The sequence below is a fragment of the Solea senegalensis genome, linkage group LG9, assembly GCF_019176455.1.
Source record: "Solea senegalensis isolate Sse05_10M linkage group LG9, IFAPA_SoseM_1, whole genome shotgun sequence".
In the NCBI taxonomy this organism is placed as follows: domain Eukaryota; kingdom Metazoa; phylum Chordata; class Actinopteri; order Pleuronectiformes; family Soleidae; genus Solea; species Solea senegalensis.
The window spans coordinates 1,203,152-1,220,402 of NC_058029.1; the positions used below are offsets into that span (position 1 = coordinate 1,203,152).

Here is a 17,251-nt window from a genome sequence, read left to right on the forward strand (position 1 = left end):
ATAAGCACAATAAGAATATGTGCCATGTTCTCACATTGAACTGGTTTTTGTTGTCGAGTGTGTAACATGTTGGACGTCTGGTGTGTGGTTACTGTGACCCTGGATGAGCCTGTGTAGAGTCAGTGCTGTGTACGACTCCTGCACCACGTACCAACGTCAGATGTGGACACTGATTCTAAATGAAAAAATGCTTTTTATTGTGTATTTGCAGCCATGATTTCAGTAACAGTGGACGTCTGTGTCTCAACCTGGCTCTCAGAGCAGGGAGCAGGTCAGGGGGCACACAGCCCACAATCAGCACCGACTACAACCAGACAATTACCCCTTTAAAAACTCTATTTGTATTCAAGCCAGTTTATTTTAAAACATCACTTACATTCTAACAAGAAAACCAAGAAAACGTCTGTTAATATAGTTCAGTATTTAAAAGAACATTAAGATGAAATGGTGTCTTTGTGAGGTTCACTTTTGATCAGGGGCCTGAAATGACCTGGGGGCCACTGAGTATCAGGAGGAAGAACAACTGCTCAGTGGGGGTGAGTGATAACAGCTGGAAACGACATCATGACTATTTGTGATGATATTTCACAGAATTTCAAAATAAAAGTGTTTGTTTGAATCTGTAAATAAAAGAACGTGCAGGAACGACTCATTCTGACTTGATATTGAATGGCACACATGATCGTTTAGTTTGAGACCTTGTCAAAGTATCACAGTGGTGTATCCTGATGCTTGGGTGATGAGTTGATTTTAAACACCAGCTGTGGTCATGACAACGTCCTTCAACACTGGCTGGTAAATGTCGACGCCTCTGCCACCCTGTGCACGCAGAACAAAATCAACTTCATTATAAACAACAATTTCACTGTCTGCTAAACAGATGTGTGTGTTTTATATGGTGCTCATGTTGTATTTAAAATGACTCAAGTGTGGTTTAGTGAGGCACGGAGTAATAGTCAGTGCACACCTCGAGAGAAGCAGAAAACTCTGAACATCCATGTTCTACCACGTGATCCTCCACCTCCTGCATGCTGTCATTTAAAATGGTTTATTTTTCCTGTGGACTTTGGTGAGGGGAGCGTGACGTTTACAGAGTGACACAAACTTCACATTCCATAATGTGGCAAATATTCTCTAGATTTTTACAAGCCTCGATGACTCAAACTGGTGCACACTGGGTTAGTTAGTCATACAAGCACACTACAACCATGTAAAACATCCTCTCATACCTGTTCCTCGTCCTCCTCACTGACCAAAGCCTTGGCGTGCAGAACAGCGAGGCTGATGCAGACACACAGCTGAAGAACAGCCAGGACAATCAAAGTAACGTCCGTCCCTGTCAACAAACGCTGACAAACAGCAAAACAAACACACAACAATACGTCAGGGAGTCAGGAAATGACACTGTCGAGTCTCTGAGGAATACTTCATATACACCACACTTAACATTACAGGATAAAGTCTGTTCTAACACTGTATAGATGTCTTTAACGTTGTTTTTGTAAAGGTTCAGACACACACAGATGTAGAAGATACAGATGTAACAAGACTCTGCTGATACTGTACAAACACAACAGTCGTGACAACACTGAATGAAAGACTGATAATCAGATGACCTGACAAAATGATGAAACTTGTGTTGACAATGTGTCACAAATCTGGAAATAATGATGTTCTCATATGTCATCACCAACATTCACATTCAGTTTTAATGTTTTCTTTGTTATGGAGCAAAGAAGCCAGACAATATTCACATTTAAGAAGCTGAAAAATCACACAACTGCTTATTATTGTTGTGCTAGAACATCTGCCTGTAAAGCAGATGTTCTCACATACAGTATGTTAGAAAAGCACAACTGTGGACCTTCGTCAAACTGTTGCCACACAGTAAGCAGCATAGCATTGTCCAGAACGTGTGGGTATGCTGAAGTGTTGACATTGTCCTTCATTGGAGATAAGGAGCCGAGTCCAAAGCCTGATTGTTCAATACTCAACATGTGGCCACATACTTTTGTCCATATAGTGACAAAGTAACAATATAAACCCCTCTGCACTTTATCGGTGGTTGAGCCGAGATGTCTTTGTCCTGAAAATGTGACTTAACTCAAGCTCAGAAAAGCTCTTACACTTTATTTAAAATCCCTAAAGATGAGGAAATCAAGTAGAGAAGAACAGGAAGGAGAGCAGATTCCTGCTGTGATGCTGCAGTGGCACAGAGCAGGACTGTAGCTCAAACAGCTCTGTGTTTGTCTAGTATATCGTTTCATACCAGAGCGTTTGTGTTCAAACACTGTGACGCTCAGCTGCTGTGGTCCCCACTAAAGCAAATAGGCCAGAATGTGTGTGTGGCAGTGCATTAGCAGACACCGACTCACATAGAGACATTTCAGGTGCGACTAAAGCAGGTGAATATCATATCTTACTTTTTAAATCGGTCAAATTTGATGGTGACAAAGTCAGAAGAGTTATTTGTTATCACGTTAAAGGGACTTTCATGATTTTTCTCCCTTAAGGCATCATTTTAACATACATTCTTAATTATTTCAAATGACCCAGCACTAGTGAACCCCCAAGTGTCCACACACCACACTTTGAGAACCAGTCCTTTAAAGAAACACTAACCTGAACAAAGTAAGCTACGGATCCGCAGCTGTCACTTTGCTGGTGATTCCTGCTGCACATCCACACGACAGCGGCGTCTCCCAGGTCGATGGCGTACAGCACGATGCCGACGATGGAGAAGATGATTCCAACTATGTTCACCAACACAGCAGCACCGGCCTGAGACACAGAGTTCCCATCATGAAGGGTTTTCTATTTCATATTAAACCAAAAAGCAGTCATTTCACTTTGGTTTGTGTCTCAGACTTTACTCACCAGGTAAAGAGAAGGACGGCGGCTGGAAAACACTGACACGGCTCCAGCTGCAGCGTACTGAAGAGAGGAGACACTTGATCACACAGTGATGACTTTTTGCATCATTTGTACAAGAAGAAACAAATATCACAGGAAGCCGTCAGGTACACAACGTATTGGATACACTTTTAGTCAGAGTCAAAAAAATACAATTTTATTTACTATTCATACTCTTTTAACGATGAGTCCTATCAAACACCAAACCCCCCCAAAACAACTCTGTTTAGTACTATGCCAGGCCTGTATGTGGCGCTGCAGCGCTGCTACACCACAACTGCTTCATTCAAAAAGTACAATGACAGAAACAGAGACAAGTATTACGGCTGTTACACAGTAACACTGTTTAACAATGTTGAGCTACACAGTTGAATGAGTTGTATTTTGATGTAGTTCCTTATTTTTACCAGCAGGGTGCGCATGAGTTACACACAAGCGCTAGTCGCGGTCGCACTTCCTGTTTTTTTTCGCGGGCTTGTCAGTTTTTTTCCCTGCACCGACATTAATGATAACAGCAAGTTAATGCTGATAATTAGATAAAGACTGGATAAAACATCATTTTGTTCTGAACGGTATCCGCACCGAGGAGAAGGTGTTATGGGCTGCCGGACATCGTCATTTTATCGAGGGAAAACTCCGGTAAGTAGTAGTAGTCATTAGCGCTTAGCATAGCATGCTAACGCATGCTGCGACCTCGGCTAATTGCTCGCTTATTTCATTAATATATCAATCAAATGTGAGAACATGTTTAAAACCAACCGGAGGCATATATGATACATGATGTGTTGAATTTGAGAATGTGGTTAATTTTGTATTTCTGTGTGGATAATAATTATCTCTGCTAATCGAACTAGTGCTATGTGTTAGCAATTAGCCTATTGCTATATATATATATATATATTTATGCTAGCTAATGTTACAAAACTGAACGAGTTGGTTTTGTGAGCTAAAACACATGCAGTTGTGTGCATTTGTTACTTAGAGACAATAATTCAAGGAATCATTCTGAACATGATTGATATGTGAATGAATTCATGATTTGTGTGCACTATGCGGTGGTGAAGTTAAGAACATTTAAAAATATTTCATATACACACCATTTGTGTGTGGGCTGTTAAAAATTCATTTTATATGATACACGTGAATGGTTTACGTTCATTGATTTAAGTTAAAAAAGATAAATACTGTACAGTTGATTTAGATTAATGTTATAAATATAGATAAATGATCAATCTAAAGGTAAACACCTGTTTTTTTTCTGTGTTTGAATGGATTTTGATGGCGAGCTAGAGCCCAGACCCGAGGAACGTGGACCAGAGCACCGTTGTCTACATGAAAACCTAAGTGTGGTGTTTTGAGATTTCCCCAAGATATTGTTGACGGCCAGACCAATGGACTGAATTAATTCTGCTCAATATTGATTTTATCTCTATGAAAAAGCAGTAAATTGTTTTGTTTTGGTGTAAATTGGACAGCACAGAAATACAAACAAAATTAAGGAAAATGCAGATTTTATTCAATTATAACTAACTAACTCTATTGAAATATGGAATTACTACACTATATAATGAATGCAATCACACTGTATTGTCTGACACAAGCACAACTCCACTGTGCTGCTATATTACCCATCTGACAATGCTATAAGTTGTTTTTGTCGGTTTTGAATTAATTTTATTTTCATTTCATCTATTATAACAAATCAAATAAATACATATGATAATAATATAATATAATAATAATTATTATTATACTAATAACAATAACATGTCATTGTTCACGTCAAAATAATTTTGTCATATGTACGGCCCATTTTAACCTGTGTGAAAGGTGCTAGATCGATTGACTGCTGTTTGAATGAATGAATGAATGAATGAATTTTCATGGATTTACCACAGCACCAAGCCAGTATGCAGCTCTCAAACCAGCCAAATCTCCAGGACGTGTGCTGGTTCTCCCCATCCCGAGTCCGATATTGAACAAGCCCACCATGATCTGAATTGTCTGAAAGAGATGTGAAACCGTAACTGTCATAAACTCCACAACAACATCAACAACAAAATCTTAAAGGTATTGTTCAGTGTTGTTGCTTTTTGAAGTGTACTGCATGTGTATGAAGTATGAACAGCAAGTTTGAAGTTTGTAAACTGCTCGCTCTCCAACACCAAAGTCCAAAGAGGAAAATGACCAGATAAACCTTGTGGTAAGTTTGTGACACTGAGGTAAATTCACAAAACAAGACATTTGAACTTACTAATGGAGGCAGCAGTGTAAAATCACTATGTTTTTTCTTTGGACTTAGGTGCAGGGGAGTGAACAGTTTACAAATACACATATAAGCCACAGAATTATTAATAATCAATCATTTTCTCTCACCCCCAGAGCTGCACTGACGTCAGGTTGCATCTGTCCGTTGCAGGAGCAGCAGTTACTGCACAGTATCCTCAGGATTAGACACAGAGGTGAAATCCTGCTGTGTCCGGCAGACGCCGCAGACGCCACAGTGACCACAGGCACTCGCTTGTCTTTGATGACGGTGATTGACATTTTCGTCACACCTGTAACACCGAGTCTGGGACAGAGGATTGTAAAGATGGATAGAACAAAAACAAAATCTCAAACAACACAAAAAGAAATTGAAAAAAATAAGCAATAACTCAAATAAATTCAAACTATACAACTTATGATGTTGAATATACACAGCTCACCAACTCCCAGACTCCTGTAACTGTACTGATCTAGTTTGCTGTTAATATGCAGCAACAGAACCACTACTTCCTGTCACCTGTTTGATTTCTTCAAAATAAAAGCACCAGTTAAATGACTTTAAATATATTATTTTCCACAAAACAATAAATGATTGTAAGTTGAATGAGCACCCATAAAAGCAAACCTCCATAAAGAGCATTCCATTTTCCACCGTGTGAATGGACTGTATATACATTATAACTTAATCAAAATTCATCCTTGATGTATGAGTTTAACTGTCAACAAACAGATAAACAACAGGTGTAAATAAAAGGCACAGTAGGCAGGATTGTGTTGGTGTTATTGGTCAATAACTCCATGTTAATTTTTCAGCATAGTGTAAATAAAGGGGCGTGAGAGAGAACGACACTTGTGCTCTGATCTCTGCTTCTACATTTTGAAACTACACTGTAACTTGTTTTAAATGAAACAAGTTAAATGTGTTACATACATTCAGTTTAGAGTTTTGAACTGAAACTTATATAAATTTTTATGGTCAAATATAGGAAAAGTGAGATGAATCATTTCAGTGGTTGGTGAAAGTGAATTCAGGGAAAGCTATTTGGATGTGTGAAAATATTGTTTTATAGATTCAGGCTGCACTACAAACACTGTACACTATAATATAAAGCTAAATGTAAAAATACTGTACATTTATAGGAACCCGCATGTATGCATAAACCAAGCTAAAAGTAGCAATGCCTTTGTTTTGGCAGCTTAATATTCTGGAACAGACAAACTTCATAATAAAGTGTAATCTTGCTGCTTTACAACGAAACAGAAGCTGTAGCACGTGTGTTTGGATTTGATAGGGTTGTTGGTTCTGTTTACTTTGGCAGGTGCTGAGAGTTTGAGACATTTATACACTGACCCAGTCTCCTCTGCACACACACAGAGTCAACACCTCCATAATTCAACGAGTTGGACAGGAAGAGACACATTTCCATCTCTGATCAAAGCGCTGAGAAAGTAAGGGTCTCTTATTCTGTTTGAAGTGATGTGTGTGTGTGTGAGTGAGTGAGTGAGTGAGTGAGAGTGTGCACCAGAGAGAGGACAAATGGCTTTTTGAGGGTTCAGACTTGGTATTAGGCTTAGGTCAGTAGTAGTATGTAAGTCAATGGTCAATGTATTGTCATCTGAAGTCACCAGAATGTGTGCGTGTTGTTCTCATTCAGACTTACAGGCAGAACTGTGCCACGGACACAGCATGTTTCCACCTTTGTGTCAAATCCTGAAGGATATCTGCCACAGACCAGGCTGCTGCTGCTCTCTGTACCAGGAGCAGATCCAGACCATAGTCACTACCACGCTAGGAGTAAGACATTTAATCAGTGTATCTGTACTGAAGGCGATGACTGAGACAGAGACTTTGAAATGCTGTGAATCTGTTTTACAGACTGTTCAGATTATGGTTGGTGTGTTCAACATTGGTCTCGGTCCAGGACGTACGAGCACACATCCTGGAGATGTGACAAGCTTAGGAGCTGCTTACTGGCTGGCTGCTGTGGTGGAATATCACACTCTGATTATTAATGTTGTGTGTCAGTGATGACAATGTATTGTAGCCTGTGCTTGATTATCACTGACATAGTTTGTGTTCATGTCTCATCAGTTCATTGTGACTGGAATCCTGTCCATTTTGGCAGGACAGTTCTCGTCCCCATGCTTGGTGAGTCAAATCCTCCAAACTCAATGGACAGTGTCAAATCGTGGCCCCTCCAAATGATTGAATGTGGCTCACTACTTAGAGTTGAGTTGTAATGAGTCATTTCTGTTTGTTTTTGATATAAATAGATTAATTTTGCATCATGAATATATTTTATTTAATATATATAGTATACATCGATCCACATTTACACTTTTCTTTTGAAATTCTGATATTGTTATTGCCATCATTTTTAGATTCTTAGGATATAGTGACATCTAAGGGTGAAGTGGAGTATCGCTACCAAGTGTAGTTGATGTAGTTTTTCAGTCCGTATCCGTGAAGCCACGGACACTTAAACACACGTTTAATATGTCTGTGCTTTTTTTAGTGACTGTACCTGCTCTGTAATATCAATCCACACCAGGGGTGACAAACATCAGTCAACTGTCCCATCGTAACATGAATTTCAAAAGAAAAGTGTTTGATATGGAACGAAAATGATGCTATATTTGTAAACATCAGAGACAGACACTTTAAGTTGAGGCCAGTTTGAGGTCTGTAATCTCACTCGTGTTGGAATTATGGACGAATACTGCATTCATGTTAATAATTGGATAAAAAAAATCTAATCATTAATGAAAGAAGCTTTAATTCCCTTTTAAGAGCCTGGTATAATGGATCACTTGAATCCAGGTTTACCTTGTCCTGGGTTTAGGATAATGTCACTTGTAATAAGGATATTGACAGAAATCAGTTTATTTTGTGTATATTACACAGAAATATCTTTATTTCTTTATTCAAACATGGCAGCGCAGAAGGAATAAGCACTTCCATTTTGAATAATATTGTTGGAAAGATCGACTTTCTTTCCAACAGTTTCTACAAAATGATTCTGTAAGAACAGCAGTGCTGTCTCACAGAAATGACAACTTATAATATTACATATGGATGCTGTATGGGCCACATGAAAATATAATATTACATCAGAAATAAATGGGTAGCTATGGTTTTCAAAAGGAGCCCTCACCAGTGCTTGAGCGCCACCTGGAGTCTGGAATGTGAGTTGAATTCTGTGTTGACTGAATGTTTCCTCTCAGATGGGCTTCAGCGTGTTCATGAACATCTCAGCAGCCGTCTTTGCCGTCACTGGCTTCGCGCTTTACGTCGTCGATGTACGAGATGCTTCTCTCCTCTGGATGTGTGAAGATAAAGGTGACGACATCTGCAGGAAGCTGGCACTCATTGCTCAGGTAAGCAAGTCTCTACAGTTCATATACAAACACTGGGTCGGGACCCACAGATGGGTCACGAGACATGTTTGGTGGTCCCCAAACACAGAATTTGCTCTTGTCACTGTGTGTTGTGATTTGAGTCAGAATAATTTGCCATCTTTAATATAGAGTTTACAGTCCATTCTGTATGTACTTGGTTTTCCTCCTTCATCATTGATTTATAACTAACTTCTGCAGATGTTCTACTCAATTCCAAGTATTTTCACACTGTTCTCCCCCATCAGAGCCTGTTAAGATGTATGGACATCACACTGATGGCCTTCACTGTCCTTCAGCTATTCATCAATGTACAGTTTGCTATTGTGGGCATCAAAGATTTGACCAGGGAGAAAGAGGAGGAGGTATAAAGAAAGAAAAGTGAACAAATGTCATGATCTAAAAGATAAAGACCAAGGTTTTCAATGTCTTGTAAGTTAGTGTTCACAAGATATTAATAAACTTTGTTTTATTCCATCAGGATGAACAAAATGTGGACCATCAGCAGCTGAAGTTGGAGGAACTTGTCATGACGAGTCCTGGTGCTTCACATTATTTCAAATAAATACATGATTATACTGTTGCTCACATCTGGCCACTTGACATCATGTTACCGCCCTTTAAACACAGAGCAATGACAGAATATCATATAAAATAGCATGATGTTTTGTGTCTTGTGTTGTGGATGTAGTGTGTTGGACATTTCAGCAAGGTTGTCAGAATAAAGTGTTCAAACAGATGTTCTGAGTTGGGTCTTTATTGAATATATTCAAGACAGCGATCGTACAGAGAGTAACAGGATGTAGCCTGTGTCTGCAAAAGCATGTGTTTAATATGGCTCGATGCATCTTTCGTCACATGAAACGAAACACCTGTTCTTGTAATGTGGTTAAGCCAGTGGTTCCCAAACGTTTTCTGTTGGGGCCCCCCTGTTTTAACAATACAAATGCTGTCCCCTGTCAATGTTTTGAGACACAACACAGGTCTTTGGTGGCATTTCCTGGTATAATGTTGATATAACAATAGTCTCTGATAAACCCAGTCTGTGGGGGCGAGCGTTGTCATCTTCAGTCTCAGACTGTGGAGATATGTGATTGCTACTGGTTTCAGAATCTCATCTTGATACCTCTCTGCATTGAGATAACAGGCCTCCACTGCTCATCCCACATATGCACTTTCCTTACAAATGTATCAACCATTTAAAAGGGAAATAAGTATAACCATAAGTTTTATTGCCAAGAAGCATTGTTACATCAAAGAATAATCCACCAAAATGAATTCTCTAAATTGTAAACGTGTAGATGAATATAAAAGTTTATACGACGCCACTGCCCCGTGTGGATTTCTTAGTATTGACTGAAAGTCTGCAGTCTCTGAGACCCTGCAGTCCATGACCTCGTTTTCTCTCTTACACACATACATAAAAGCGAGGGAATCTCGCCACACACACAGAAACAAAAAAACACATCAGCACTTTAAACTGTTTAAATGTACCAGATTTGTTTTGATTTAAAAGTTACAAACTAGAGCTTTACGTTTAGCATGATTTCAACCACTACAGCTGGTCTGTTTTTAGGACTTAATGGAATGATGACAATTGTAACTAACTTCAATTTAAGTCTGATGTGATGTGATGGGGGTTTAAATAAACAATCCACCATATTGTTATTATATGTAGTGCAAGTTTTAAATGAAATAAAAAATATATATTTTACTCTAGTGCAATAGAATAGAAATTAAATAAGCAAAGAAAATACATAATAAAAAAAAAAAAAAATTCATCTACAAGCACATTACAACAGAGTTATTTCCCATCACAGGTTAAACAAAAGTGACTCAAGTTCTGCTTTTAACACAGCATACACACACACACACACATACATAGGACATAAACCTCCTTTTAAATGTGACATTTTTTGAAACACAAAGGACAAGAACCGATGAAGCTGATAATAGAAAAATGAAATAGAAATGAAATAGAAATCTTTATGGTGGTGAAATGGAAGGAAAACTAATTCAAAATCCTAATCAAAGCAACACATGCATCAAAACTCTGAGTGCAAACCTTACAGATGATATAAAGGGTTTAGAGGCTGGATAATGTAAAGCACTGAAGACTGACACGCTACAGAGACGCTGCAGTTCAGGCGTTAAGAGTTACTTCCTCCAGAAGTGGTTTGTGGAGTTCTGGTTCAGACGTAATCTGACAGAGAGAAATAAAGAAAAATGAAATCAGGCAAATTAAAATGCTGCATTTCCATTATGGTGCGGTTTGGTTTGGTACTGTGCGGTACGGTACACTTTGGAATGCTAAAGTCCTGGGTCAGGCTTGTGTTTCCACTGAGTGTGAGGTCGTAGCGGTGCGATGACCATGAACAACGAAATGGAACGTGACACAACAGACAACAATGGAGGGAATCCAGCAGCTCTTTTTTTCGTGCTTGTTTTGCAGCCGTTTGTCTCAACAACATTCAATGGGATGTTTTTACCCATCGCAAGGAAGTGATGTTTTTCTGTCTGTTCAGCTGACTGCTCAGCTAGAGCATACCGTACCGTTTTACTCCGGTACCCAAAGGGAATTGTTGTCAAAGAATGAAAAGTTTGGGGCTTGTTATCTTGGTACTATTCCCAATGGAAACGCTAAAATAATCATGTACCGCACTGTACAAAACCAGAGTTCATGGTGATGAATAAAAATGTACATCACTGAAGTTTTCAAAATTGAGAATGACTAACATATGCTTATGGTTATTTTATGGACATTTACACTCACCGATTCTTTTTTCAAATGCCAATGAACTGTCAAATCTAGCAAAAATAATCTTTCAAAATGAAGGCTCTGAATTCTGTATGAAATTGCAGGAACAAAGTTGGCAATTAATTAACAACGGCTGCAGCCCTAATATCAAGTGAACAATTTGTACACTGTAGACTAAAACAACATGATTTGACTGACTTTACCTTGTGAGTAAACTTCTCCTGGCTCCTGAGAGCCTTAATCCCCAAGATCACACAGGAGATGGTGACACAGAACTCCAGCAATGACAAGACCAACAGCACACCGTTGATGCTTCTGAGCAGCAGCTGGTGAGAACACACACACACACACACACACACACACACACACACAGCAACAAATAAATAAAAAAAATATTCAACCTACAATTATTCACCCTAATGTAACAGCTCCAGAGTCATTGTGATGGTTAAACGTCTTGTACTGCCCCCTACTGTCTGTTAGGGGGAAACCAGCCTTGCAAGATCAGGACCCAGAGTCGTCAGAGTCTGAAAGACTCACAAAAAACACAAACTACTAAATACTTAAGTATTATTTCATACATATGAATGCAACACTGAAAAGCTAATTATCAAATACTAGTCTTGTCATCTTATGCAACAGGTTGTTTCCATGTTTAAGAGGAGACGGTAAATAAACAGTATGTTTGTTGTACTCAATTCTAATGCATACCATGTGTACATGATTCATATTTTATTTATTTATTTTATTTTACTTTATGTACCCGCCTCCTTATTTGAGATATTGTTTTGGTCACAAGCAAAAAGACAAAAAAGAGAATTACAAATTATTTTCATTTGGACGAATACTTGTTTTCCAAAACCACAGAATGAGCTTTTTGTATTTATATTTGAATTTTGATTTCAACTGAAGATTGAAATCATTCATTAAAGCTGGACAGAAACATTTCACACATCTCAGGCAAAAGATTCATGAAAGTCTTCTACTGCTTTCTCCTCCAACAATGAATTCATAACCAGCATATGTACATAGGACTATGGTTTCCTCTGTAAATCCTGCTGTGAACTCTTTGGAGCAGCTCTCATGGCATGATGATGTACTATAAATTATAAATTATAAATAAATTATAATTGAAGCCGATGAAACACAAATCCAGCGCGTCTTCATTTGGACTCCACTCACCAGGGCCAGAAGGCGGCCAGACAGACAAGTCTGCAGGATCCGGTCCTGCTCTATCGACGGCGTCTTCGGGTCGCTGAAGCTGTAATCGTCATCGTCACTCCTGCACATCCAGTACAGCGATGTGTTGTTCATATTGATGGCGTAGAGGATGAAGGCTGCCACAGCAAAGACAGCGCCTGCCATGTTCAGAGTCACACTCATGGTGACCTACACAGTACAACCAGAGTCAGTTCATGTACAAACTCCAACAGCATCTTAACTTTAACCTCAAAACCTCAACATATACGAGTGAAATGGACCAAATAATATCGAGTTCAAGATCAACACTAGACTAAAAACACAGACCTCCACCAAGGATTTCACACTCACAATTATCCTTCCATGATACTAATAATTGTGGTTAAACCAGTTAATCCTGACATCTCTAGACATCAGTGGGTAGATTCTTACCAAAACAATCTCAGATGATCACAAAAATATAATAGATTTGTCAAAAACTGTAGACAGAAGGACAAACTTACAGATAAACTCACACCCTTGAAAACATGACCTCCTTGATGCAGGGTAAAAAGATAACAAGGTTAGCAAGGCAACATGAGGACGACTCACCAGACATGGACTCGGGAACATCTCTGACAAAAAACTCACGATGCCAAACACGATAAACTAGAGAAGACAAAAAAAAGATGCCACTTTATTTACACTTCAGACTTCCTTTATATATACACAAGTGATGAAATCCAGCTTATTTATTGTTTTTCTTCCAATTCTCTTTTTTCCATTTTTATTTTATCTTTTTTTTTTTTCATTTCACACCAGAAAAATGTCATAAAAATGAACACATTTGAAATACATTCAGGTTCGTGTTTGCACGCAGAAAATCTTCAGTGAGAATATTCTGGTGAGTTTACGATAAATAAACGAGCTTGCTTACGAATGCTCCCATCCAAACAGGATACCACGTTTCATCCATTCGCCAACCTGAACCACTTCCAGAGGAAAGAAGAACTGATCCCAGTCCAATGTAGAGCAGTCCGACCATAATGTGCAGAGCCTGTGAAGAAGGGAACACAAAGTGAAACTGTGTTTCAGATTATAATGGATTAAAACACAGTCTCCTGATATGAATCCTTACAAAATAACTGTTTTATACTATTCTACACGGCTCTGTACTGTAAACAGAGGTTGGTTTGTAAGTGTCCAACATAGAAAAACTTTTTTTTGTTTTGTTATTCTTGTTTGCACTTTAGCTCCTGACTCCCAATGCTAACCCGCAAAGAATAAAATGACCAATTGGTTATTTATGCGCCATTTCTTTCGTGCAACGGACTTCGGGAGGCTAAATTCAGCAAGTATAAGTAACATAGCCCGGCTTAATCCCTTATCCTAGTTTAGTGCAACAGGCCCCCGCTTGACAGAGAATAACAGAAATACAGAAATAACAAACACAGCATAAAAATAATGTTTCTGTTCATGGAGAGCAAACGGGCAGAATAATATTTACAACAACAAAGATCGTCAAAAGTTACACACTGCAGCTTTTAAGTCTATAATCATTTTTTATAAATAATACTTTTTGTAACTCACCCCGAGGACTGAGTGAGCCTTGCTCTGGACACTCCGGAGGCGCTCGGACACAGAGCACCACACAGGACTGCAGCAAAGAGCCTTGAACATTTGGCACAGGGGAGGCAAAGCACTTTGGGGGTCAAAGGTCAAAGTAAACACAGAGACCCCCTCACCTTTGGTGATGGAGACTGACATCCTGCCTGAGATGGAGACAAAAACAAATGTATTTGCAGAATCACATTAAAATGTTGAGTTTTTCTGAGGTATGAGGTTGTTAGAGATATCGACCCAAAGAACCAGCATGAGACACAGATGCTCACTGGACACTAGGGGTGGGAGTGGCTCGATGATGTGTATCAACTCAAAGTGCTTTATGAGGAGAAAATCACAGAATAAAAGCAGGACATTACATTGACATGAAATGACATGAATTCTAATAAAAGACAAGATATGACAAGAATGTTTTCATGTGTGATTTAAATGAGACTTTGTTTGGTTCTGCTTCTGGGAAACACACAGTAAACCGGTTCCTGATGATCTTAGAGCTCTTGATGTTTCATATGGAACTCGTACATCCAAGACCATTCAGTGCTCTGTAGACCAAGAGTAAGATGGATTCAAATCGATCCATTAACTCATGGGAACCCAGTGTAGTGGTCTGAGGACTGGTGTGATGTGGTCCAGTTTCTCTGATTGTTTTTGTAAAGACAACATTACAATAATCTAATCTGCTGAAAATGAATTTGATTATTATTATTATTATTATTCTTATTCTTATTATTATTATTAAACGACGGCTCACTTGACCGCAGTATGTTTCACTCACTCTGAGCATTTACGGGCGAACACACACATTCAATAAAAGCATTAGACAGACTGTGGAACGTCAGCATATGTAGCACATGTATAAAGACACACAGATAAAGACAGACAGCTAAAGACAGACAGATAATGGCATGTACCAACTCCCTGCGTGCGTCACTCACACTGACACCGTGGGCAATGACGCTGCTGCTAACGCTGCTGCTAACTCTGCTGCTAACGCTGCTGCTAACTCAGCACGGGACAAACTTTTACTTTAGAAGGTGAAACAGAGATGAAAGACACTCACCGTGTTATGTTGTTTGATGAGAAGAGCAGTGACACGTGTGTGAGCTAAACTCTTGTTATTAAACTGAGCACTTGTTGTTGTTGTTGTTGTTGTTGGAGGAGAGACGAGCTAGCATTAGCAGCCGCGCCCTGTTCGCTGAAGTCCCGCCCCCTTTTTACGGGAAGAATGGACCAAAGTGAAGTTTTAACCCTTTGATTTGAATCTGTGAATATTTATTTACATGCGATATTATGTTATTTATATGAATATTACGTCAGGTTTATTCAAGGCATGCTTCGTCATTACATACAGAGACTTGTGCACAGTATGATATTATAATAATAATAATAACAATAATAATAACAATAATAATAATAACAATAATAATAATAACAATAATAACAATAATAATAATAATGATAATAATAACAGCTGTTTCACGTCTATAACATGAGCTGCACTCTAGTGTTAGTTTAGTCCGGGGACCAGCAGCTGTGCACGTCATATACATTCCGTCATAGAACTGTAACAAGCTATGCGCGCTCCCGCGGACCCGAGTCACCTTTTTGTCACCACACCTGTCCTGACACAGGAGACGAAGACGAACACCGGTGAGTGAAGATGGCGGACAAATGCAGCGAAGAGCCAAACAAAGATGATGGTAGTGACAAAAATGTCGCCGCCAAAGGCTCCACACTTGTTTTACACGTGAGAACTCTGCAACTCAAAGAGACGTTCGAAGTTTACAGTCAATGTTCTGTCGCTGAGGTACGTTTACTGACTTTTAATACACACACACACATATATATATATCTATATATACATATATATATACAGTATATATATATAGATATATATATATACACTTTATATAAGTTTACTGACTTTTAATAGATATATATATATATACTGTACATAATTGTTGCTCAGCTTTACCTGAATTACCTGCCGTTTGCTGTCAATTCAACGTGGTCTATATAAACTTTGTATTTATATATTTATCATTGGCTCGAAGTGAAAAATCAAAATATGAAGTAAATGTCTTCAAAAGTATTAAAGGAATCGTCAACTATTTTGATAATCAAGTGTTTTTATAATTAATATAAGTTGTCAGATTGTTTTCCTTCTCAAATGTGAATAAATTATACTTTTTTCCTCCATATAGCAAAAAAAAAATCACTAAAAAAGTTTGTTTTGTGGATACAACAAGATATTTGAAAACATCCACATCATATTTTGAAGTTTGGCTATTACACTTCCTGCCAGTTAATCTATCAATTAATCAAGAAAATAATGGACAGATGAATTGTTTATGACAATAATGGTGACTTTCAGCCCTATGAAGTAGTGCTGACTGCTTTCACAGATATTAACAACGATCTTGCTGTTGTCGAAACTGCAGCCATGCTTCATACCATTTGGTTTAGTGACATCATGGGGGGGGCGGATTTACTGGTTTTCCTTCATCATGGAATCCCCATTCTCGGCAATGTGTCAGTAAAGGGAAAACAATGACAAACACTCATTCATTTTCAAAGAGACAATCCTGTTTTATATTATATCTTATTATTTGAAGAAAGTTTCTCTTTACTGTTTTTCAAGATATAAACTCATGACTTTGAGAAGAGTTGCTCTTGGATCATTGGCGCTGCATGGTATGGTATTGGACTTATATATGTATTTTTCTTCTTGTGCCCACATAGAGCTGGGCAATATATGGACGTTATATATATATATTATATATATATCATGATACGAGGCAAGATGTGTTCTTAGATTATAGATATTGTCATATCATGATAAGGTATCTGTGATGACTGTTCCTGCTTTTACATTACATTACATGTCATTTAACAGACGCTTTTATCCAAAGCGACTTACAAGGGAACTGAGTACAATCAGCCAGGGGTGGAGTCGAACTTGCGACCATGAAGTCTTTTGCACACAGGGTACCGGTCTTAACCACTGAGCCAGTCCACATTTAAAAGCTGCTGCATTGAGATTCATCATATTTCTTATATTCAATACATTTGTGAAACACACACACTAGTATAAAGGAAACATTATATACAGAG

General features: G+C 38.5%; 3 protein-coding genes across 12 annotated transcripts; 1 reads left to right on the plus strand and 2 right to left on the minus strand.

Annotated features, from left to right (window-relative positions):
- Positions 1-338: 338 nt before the first annotated feature.
- Positions 339-5,534, minus strand: LOC122775067. The gene is made up of 6 exons (XM_044034771.1): positions 5,290-5,534; positions 4,807-4,917; positions 2,878-2,934; positions 2,623-2,781; positions 1,230-1,349; positions 339-819 (listed from the first exon to the last, which is right to left on the minus strand). The coding sequence occupies exons 1-6, from the start codon at positions 5,458-5,460 to the stop codon at positions 751-753; spliced, it is 687 nt and encodes a 228-aa protein (XP_043890706.1). The 5' UTR covers positions 5,461-5,534; the 3' UTR covers positions 339-750.
- LOC122775069 lies at positions 3,363-16,039 on the plus strand. 10 transcript variants are annotated; one of them, XM_044034772.1, is made up of 12 exons: positions 3,363-3,552; positions 4,204-4,259; positions 4,812-4,983; positions 5,296-5,449; positions 6,557-6,630; positions 6,837-6,976; positions 7,058-7,168; positions 7,274-7,330; positions 8,407-8,559; positions 8,826-8,942; positions 9,059-9,186; positions 16,027-16,039. In XM_044034772.1, exons 6-11 carry the CDS (start codon positions 6,869-6,871, stop codon positions 9,140-9,142), a joined length of 630 nt encoding a protein of 209 aa, XP_043890707.1. In that variant the 5' UTR covers positions 3,363-3,552; positions 4,204-4,259; positions 4,812-4,983; positions 5,296-5,449; positions 6,557-6,630; positions 6,837-6,868; the 3' UTR covers positions 9,143-9,186; positions 16,027-16,039. The 10 variants fall into 10 exon arrangements, with proteins under 10 accessions (XP_043890707.1, XP_043890710.1, XP_043890713.1 ...); XM_044034775.1 differs by lacking the exon at positions 16,027-16,039 and having other exon boundaries at positions 6,501-6,630; positions 9,059-9,316; XM_044034778.1 differs by lacking the exon at positions 16,027-16,039 and having other exon boundaries at positions 5,296-5,375; positions 6,501-6,630; positions 9,059-9,316.
- LOC122775066 lies at positions 9,319-15,357 on the minus strand. Its single transcript, XM_044034770.1, has 7 exons — positions 15,198-15,357; positions 14,105-14,286; positions 13,452-13,571; positions 13,127-13,183; positions 12,518-12,724; positions 11,539-11,661; positions 9,319-10,780 (listed from the first exon to the last, which is right to left on the minus strand). Exons 2-7 carry the CDS (start codon positions 14,279-14,281, stop codon positions 10,721-10,723), a joined length of 744 nt encoding a protein of 247 aa, XP_043890705.1. The 5' UTR covers positions 14,282-14,286; positions 15,198-15,357; the 3' UTR covers positions 9,319-10,720.
- Positions 16,040-17,251: the final 1,212 nt, after the last annotated feature.